Below are 8,496 nucleotides of genomic sequence, written 5' to 3'. Positions count from 1 at the left end.
GTGTATGTATGCAACGAGAGCCGGGCTGAGAAAGGAAACCATGTGTGTCAATCAAAGCACCAATCAGTGTATCTCTCTGGTTTCTCAAACAGTGTTTCCCAGGCATGAACATAAGCCCTCATACCCAGCACAAGCAGACCTCCGAAGGCCAGTTTGACACTCGGGCTGGTCTGGGTGTGTGAGTTCTTGTGAGCCTCACTCATTTGCACTGTGTAAATTGTCAGCCCCCTGCTAACGCCACATTAGCACAACAATAACCCGAACAAAACAAAGCAATTATCACACAAAACCACAGGAAAGAAAACCACAGAAACGAGTTGCATTCCAGCAGCTGTTAATTAGAGCTATAAAACAGCTAAACATACTCAAGTATGTGTTATTATGCCAGTCAATAGAGACTCTTGAGGCAGGAAACTAATTCTAACACGCAACAGGCATGATAGAGATGCTGATTGTTTATCTGTGTGACCGTGTGATAGTTTTGAGCATGATAGTGTGAGCATTCTTCATAATTATGTATTCGCGTTTCATGAAAGAAAGACAGTCTTAAATAAAAGTTTGTATTAACCTGAGTGTGAGTTTTGAGTGATCTTTAAGGTTTGTCTGTGTGAAGAAAAGACAAGAGTTTTACCTTGGCTACGAAACACTTTGCAATGGCAACTGGGTTGGCGTTACACTTCTCCAGGTCATGAAGCAGATCACTAAAACACACACACACACACACACACACATTGGTTATATCATTATATGCTCTGTATTGTAGGCCATGAACTGTAAAGGAAAGACCCACTTCCATGAATGAACAGCATTGTGAATGCATGTGTGGTCACTTCTGCATTGCAGTCATATGAAGTAACACTGTGAGTGTGTGTGGGCTGAATTTGGAGAGAGTCTGGCAAAATGTGCAGGTGTGTGTGTGTGTGTGGTCCGAAGTGAGAGGAACTGAGGGAATAGATGGCAGTAAGTACAGCAGACTGTCTAAAACAGAAGATCTTCCCTCAACAGGCCATCAAGGACTCTTTCTCTGAATATGGTACACGTGACACTCCTAAAACAAGCCATGCTGTTCATTTTTGTAAAATGGTGTTTAACCTTCAGTGGAATCAATGAGATGTTTAACCTTCGTCAACCTCAGGGGGGCAAACTAAATGTTATATGAGCTGTATATTATCTTTATTTCCATTAATATGAAGTTACCAACTTCACTTAAAGTTGGACATTGTCAGTTCTACCAATAAGCATCAGAATAAAACAGACCAAATTAAAATTAAATTAAAAAAACTATACCAGACTGAATGGGTCTGCAAGTAACAGGGTTGTAAATTTATCTTAATCTATCACTCACTAGATATTCGCTGTGTTGGGATTAAATGTTGACTTCTAGCTTCTGATGAACATACATTTTCCATGAAATTCACGAAATAAAAACAGTTTGAAGTCATTTAATGAATTAATAGTGCTTAATGAATGTGTTCAAAATGACAATATCAAAAATATTATGAGTTTTACTTGTTTTAATTGAGTTTTATTATGGGTTTTAATTGTTGGAAATGATAAGAACCTGTTAAGCACCACCATATGAAGGTGGTATGGTAGTTTAATTGTATGGACATAATAGTTTACCTAATTTAAAAAAAAAAGCCTAATAGTTCTTGGGAAGTGGCAAACACCCATCACACTTCTCTAACGGATGCGCTTGTCCCTGAAACGAGCATGATGTGTCCGTGTACCTGTTAAAACGGTAGATGTCACGGATATTTCCAAATAAAGAATTCCTCTCTTCATCTCCCAGCAGCAGAAGAGACTGGTTGCTGATGCAGTCCAGGTAATCCTGTGGAGAAACAGATGAAAGGATGAGTAATCTCATCAGGGGTCATGTGAGATGGGCATCAAACAGGGTCCTGCCCCCCCACTGGCTTTGAGCTCTTCAGGGTTTGACGTATTTAGACAGATCTGCTTCATCTCTCACATCTGACATTAACATTTGCGCATCAGTAGATTAGCTATGTCCGCAAGTTATGTAAAGTACTTAGGGAGCGACACTTTGATGCACTAGTAAGGATCAAAGAATGGTATTTGCCATATCCATTATGCAAATTATACAATGGCCGGGACAGTCAACTTTTGAATGATCTGTGGAATCTTCTTTTGGAAATCTATCTTAAACATTTTTATTCAAAGCAAAGTTTTCTCTGATATACTTCTGACACATTACGTACATGAAGAGATAAATAATGAGTTTAAGCAAAATTAATTCAAACAATCTGCTGTTGCTTTAGTTTCCTCTTCAGTGAATGCAGTTTCCATTCATAAGCTTCATACGCATGTTCATCGTCAGGTGAAAATATACACTCTTATTATCTAATAACGTAACTTTTATTGTAACTGAAAGGTTGTGTAAACTGTCGAAATGTTCCTCATGTCAGAGGTAGAACCTTGAAAACTGTATAAATGTACTTTAACCCATAAAACCTTTTGTTATCACTTCCTTTGGGGGTTTCAAGGCTTAAAGGAACACGCCGACTTTAGCTTATTCACCGTATCCCCCAGAGTTAGATAAGTCCATACATACCCTTCTCATCTCCGTGCGTGCCGTAACTCTGACACACCCACCGCTAGCCTAGCTTAGCACAAAGACTGGAGGTAAACGGCTCCAGCTAGCATACTGCTCCCAATAAGTGCAAAATAACGCCAACATTTTCCTATTTACATGTTGTGATTTGTATAGTCACAGCGTGTACAAATAACAAGGTCACATGAGACACAGCCATCTTCTAACCGTATACATACTGGGATCTATATTCTCAGAAGGCGAAGCACTGCTACTTGGGCGGAGTGATTTAGTCGCAGCTGAGAAAATAGTTCCCAGTATGGATACGGTTAGAAAATGGCTGCTTACTGGGAGCAGGATGCTAGCTGGAGCCGTTTACCTCCAGTCTTTGTGCTAAGCTAGGCTAGCGGTGGGCACGTCAGACAGAGTTATGAGAGAGATGAAAAAGGTATGTATGGACCTGTCGAACTCTGGGGGATACAGGGAATAAGCTAAAGCCCCCAAAAGTCGGCGTGTTCCTTTAATTAGGGGTCAATCACAGCCTGGTTGAACCATGCACTATTCAAAATAAAAGACATTTAACAGGCATTTAACAGACATTTAACAGACATTTAACAGCACATGACACGTGAAAAAAAAAATAAAAAAAAAAAAAAATATATATATATATATATATATATATATATTGTGGCCACGAATTAAGCACTTGTTTCCTCATTTTAGGTCAATAGTGTCCATGTTGAACTAATTCATTCCTTTGTTCAAATTACTATCTTAGGAGTGAATTAGTACAATATGGCCATAATTGACCTAAAACGGGGGAATTAATTAAACAAACGTGGCCTTGTTTTTGCTAGAACGAGGGAACAAATTAATACAATGAATTTGAAAAGTCTTGGGCACGTTTGAGTTTCAGCAAGAACCAATGAGGGTGAGTAATTAATGACAATTTTAATTTTTAATTTTTGGGTGAACTAATCCTTTAATTCATGGCCACAATATCCATTTCTTCCCATAAATACTGTACTTTAAAACCCAAATACAAAGCATTGGCTGAGACAGTATTGTTACCTCCCGTCCAAAAAGGCAGAAGCTGCATTTGGTGATACTAGTGATACAGAACATAAACACCACCTTTGAGTTGCACAAAGAGGCTTTCATACACTAGTTCTGTAGAAACACATGTACTGTTTTTTAAAGAACATAGATCGCTACCTGAAATGAAGATCAGCATGATTGATATTCAAAATGGTAAGCAAATTATGCTTTGTTTACGGGTTGTTTATCTGCAGTCCTAGTTTCGGTTTCTCTTTTTGAATGATGAATATAGACTACTGATACCCGCTGATATATACAGTTATTTCCTCATACACAGGCGCAGAACGCAAGTGTTCAGCTTTTGTCGCCACTAGCTCTTTTAAGTCGGCTTGGTGTGTCACGGCCTTAAGGATGGAGGAACAAACTGTATGAACTACAGAAGCCCCCAGTGAGCTCTCACAAAAATATAAGCAAACAAAGCATGTCAGAATCTGTATTTGTGCTGTATCTTCTGCTCCGCCCTACATGCGATTGTCTCTCTCTTCGGATGACAGACGAGATAAGTGATTCTTTCACTCAGATACAAATCTTTACCTGAACACCCCCAGGCAGTGTAAAATAATCATTCTGTGTCTACTCTAAAACACACCCTGTGTCAACACCCCGTGTCAACACCCCGCTCACACATAAACACAGACCTAGAGGTTTGTCTCATTTTTAAAACTGAGAAATAATGTGATGCTATCACCACAGGAAGATAAAAAAAAAAATAATAATTTTAGTAATTTTAGTACTTAAACTTATGTTATTTCAGAGACTTGCCAAGGCAACATTTCAAACTTTTCATCTAATATTTATATTTTATTTCATTTATTTCATTTCAGCTTTATTTCAGTTAAAGAAAACAATTTTAAAAATAATTTTAGCTTAAGTTTTAGTTAGCAATAACAACACTTACCGTAACATTTGCATGCTATTTTAAACTTTGCGGTCAGATTAAGAGAATCATTGCGATAAAATATGCTCACGATTTTCCATTCTTTGCAAAAACGGAGCAAAAATCTGCACAATAGATATAAACATGGTAAAACTTGTTAAACCAGGGGTCTTCAGCTGAGGATCCGTGATTTCTAGGGGTCCATTGTGTTGCTGCAGGGGTCCACCAATTATTGTTGGATCTCAAACTAACTTTAAGTTAAATTCAACCAAAGCTAAAATTCAGCTAAATGTTTCAGTGTCCCTCACTCATTGACATAAGTAAATTAAGTAAGATTACAATGTAAGGGGTTCCAGCGTGAAGAATACTAGATTCATATTTCTAAAAGAAAACATCATTAAATTACATAAAATATGTATTAATATTTATAGCAGTCTCATGTGTTTCCCTTTTAAAGTTGTTTTCCTAACCTACTTTCCTCTGCTTTATCTGTCCTCTCCATCCATCCTGCTTTCCTTTTGTTCCATTCTTTCCTCAAACCATCTATCATTCTCTTAGTGCCAGGGGGCCTGTGAATGTGTGTGTATAGAGGAGTAGGTGGGGAAAGGGTTTGCAACCCCCCTAAAACTCTCCATCCTCACATTAACCGAGAAAGAGTGAGAAAATCAGGGCAAGGGTGAGAAGAAGAGTTTAGCATTCATCTCCTCACTCTCTAGGTCAAATGACAGCCATGTGCACTTTAAATTTGACAGCTATATAAATCATACACAAAGAAACACACACACTCGCACTCAAACAGCTCCAGTACTCATGCTTTATGGGGATTGGTAGCCTGCATGGTTAAGGACAAAGGTTCAAGGTTTGATCCCAAGTATATGAGAAACCCACACACTGCAAGGTACACTCTCAGAAAATAAAGTACATAATTGTACCTTTAGGGGTACAATGGCTTGTCACTGGGGCTGTTCCCTCAAGGGTACAATATTGTACCTTAACCTTTAAAAGAAACGGTACATATGTACCTTTTAATGCTTTTTGACCCTCAAAAAGGTACATTGAGGTCCAATAATACATACCTTGAGGTCCAATAATAAGCCCTATGGGGTACATTAGTGTAGATTGTACCTTGGGGGACAGAAATGGACTCCTACTATACCCCTATTTCTGACAGTGTACTTGCAAGGAATAGTTCAGCCAAAACTTTACTCATTTACTCGCCATCCTGTCATAAAATAAATACGCATGACTTTCTTCCATTGAACACAAAAGGAAATGTTACAGATGCTATCAAGCTCTAAAATAACCTAATAAAGTTCTATAATTCAAAGAACTGAACTTTATCAAGACGTGTGGAACAAGGTCATGTTAGTGACAGCAAACAGCATTTGTTATTGCATATACATACATATGCACAACACTGCAAGTTTGAAGAATGACTTTAAACCTTTCCTTCTTGCAGCTTGACAGAATGACTATGAATAACCATCCGCTTTCAACGTATGGAAAGAGCAGCGTGAAAAATTTCTCCTATCGTTTTCCACAGGACAAACAATTCTTACGATTTGGGGAAAAAAAAACATTAATGGATAAATCTCGTCAATGAAATTACTGACAAAAATGTTTGTTCATTCAATCGGTAACGAAGCAAGTGGATGTATTTATGATTGGGTCATTGAATCGATCCGTTCAAAGCCACAGATTCGTTCACGAAACACTGTGTGTTGCAGTTCTGCTGTGGCTTTCATTATAACTATCATTTCATTGCAAAACTGAGTAAACTATACTTTCAATACTGTGTTTGCAATGTACGTCACTTAATATTACCTTTTGATTTGTTGAGATGTTGTATAAAATCAATGTCGCATTTGCAATCGTGTTGATATTCGGGTTATTCTTGTTATTTCAAGGTGGAGTGGAATTAAATGAATGGCAAAACAAAGCATTCAAAGCATCTGTTACCTCACGTACACCAGTTTGGGAACCACTGCTATATAGTAGGGGAAAAAAACAGTATGTGACAAAAGAAGTATGTCCCTATTCATAGTATTTATAAAACAGTAGGTGACAGTACCCAGTGGCGTAACTTTGTTTTAAAAAGTGGGTGGGACAGGTGGGGAGGGGGGGGGGTAACACAATGCTAAATCATAAAACAGATGTATGTACAATAACATTACGATGTCCAGCAATCGATTTAAATAGTACATTGATTGGGTTTAATTAGTCGTTTAATGAGGCCTATTATATGTTGATCCGACTATTTTAAGCATGTATTTAAATGGTCCAGGGACAGAACTTTTGCCAAGCGTGTCAGAGGTTCTGGGTTCTAATCCGCACTCATATAGTTTTTTTTTATTTTTACTTTTTTATCAAAACCGATTATGTTTATCAGTGGTTGTATATCAGGCAGGGACATGTTTGTGTGCATTTTGTTTTGTAATTTCACCGGAACGAATAGAGAGTCTCTCCACAACGGATTGAAGACAACAAACAAACACAGTATCAGCGCCACTGATCGCAGCAGCAACGAGCACTTTGATCACTTGATTTCAGAAACAACACATTTCAGCGCTAGATCGCCTCTTATTTGACAAACGAATGAAATCAATGCTCTGCTAGTTAACTGGAGATGTTTTGTTTATTTGTATTGGTACATTCGTGCCGCGAGATGTTTCAAAAGTGGTGGGGACAATATCGACCTTAGCAAAAAGTGGTGGGGACATGTCCCACCCGTCCCACCCACAAATTACGCCTATGACAGTACCCATATCACGTACTACTTCCGCCGAGATTCTGAAGTGCGCACTTTACTGTCCCTTCACTATCCCATGAGGCCACAGGAGAGGATTTGTGAATGGTAGTGAAGCGGCGCAACTGACGCTGGTAGATCACATGACAATGACAACGCGGCAAATGTACAGTAGTATGTCTGAATTTCACATCACATTGTACATACTACGGACATTCATATTATATAGAACTTTTTAATGGTCGCGTATACAAAGATTCAAACCAAATGTAGCACTTATACAGTATTCGATTTCGGACGCAGTGATCGGCTATATGTCACGCTCAGGAAGAGACCGCACATGCTTTGTGTCTTTCATACCTGGACTATACTGCGGAGGTCCTGGACGTAGGTTTTTTCCGTTTCAAGAATTTCCTCCACCACTCGGTCCACATACTGGACTTTGCGTCCTTCCGGCGACTGAATCTCTGAGTCCCCCTGATTGGTGGGTGTAGGTGTTTGTCTTCCTGACTCCTCCTCCTCCAGCTGTCGGGCAGGCACCAGCTCCAATCGGATGGCTCCAGAATCATGATCCCGCTCAGGGGTGGAGCCTAACACGGGCCGCCCCCCCAGCGAGCAGTGACTGTCCCGGGAGGAGGCGGACGAAGACGTGGAGCCGTAGCTCACCGGCCGGTCGTTGCAGTGCGTGGAGTCCATGCTGCGTGAGGAGCAATATCTCGGGGCAGAGTTTCTGATGGGACCTCCCGCCTGGCTCAGGACCGGCCCTCCAACAGGGACCTCCGGGAGTGGCGGTAAAACATCAGTGGAGAATGGATAATCTTCTGAAAGATAAAAAATCCCAAAGTGGTTAGACGATATTGAAGGAAACTGCAATTTCCCATATCTTGTTAAATAATGCGATACGATAATTCGGTAACACTTTACAATAAGGTTCATTAGTTAACATGAACTAAGAATGAACAATACTCTTCAGCATTTATTAATCTTAGCTAATATTAATTTCAACATTTACTAACATTATTAAAATGAAAGGTTGTATTTGTTAACATTAGTTAATGGACTGTGAACTAACATGAACAAACAATGAACAGTTGTATTTTTTATTAACGAACATTAACAAAGATGAATACTGTAACAAATGTATTGCTCATGATTAGTTCATGTTAGTTAATATTAACTAATGAACCTTATTGTAAAGTGTTTCCGATAATTCTTTAAGTGTGC

The 8,496-nt window shown here is 39.1% G+C and overlaps 1 protein-coding gene across 1 annotated transcript; it reads right to left on the bottom strand.

Moving 5' to 3' along the window:
• Positions 1-631: 631 nt before the first annotated feature.
• Positions 632-8,089, bottom strand: LOC311077299 (pleckstrin homology domain-containing family G member 1-like; the record flags this gene model as incomplete). The annotated part of the gene is made up of 3 exons (XM_084139119.1): positions 7,633-8,089; positions 1,731-1,831; positions 632-701 (listed from the first exon to the last, which is right to left on the bottom strand). Coding segments are annotated over exons 1-3 (507 nt in total), but the record flags the coding sequence as incomplete, so codon positions are not given.
• Positions 8,090-8,496: the final 407 nt, after the last annotated feature.

The sequence above is a fragment of the Abramis brama genome, assembly GCF_963993115.1.
Source record: "Abramis brama genome assembly, contig: SCAFFOLD_164, whole genome shotgun sequence".
Lineage (NCBI taxonomy): Eukaryota > Metazoa > Chordata > Actinopteri > Cypriniformes > Leuciscidae > Abramis > Abramis brama.
Note: the sequence above shows the minus strand (reverse complement) of the source record. Positions and strands in the feature narration are given on the sequence as shown.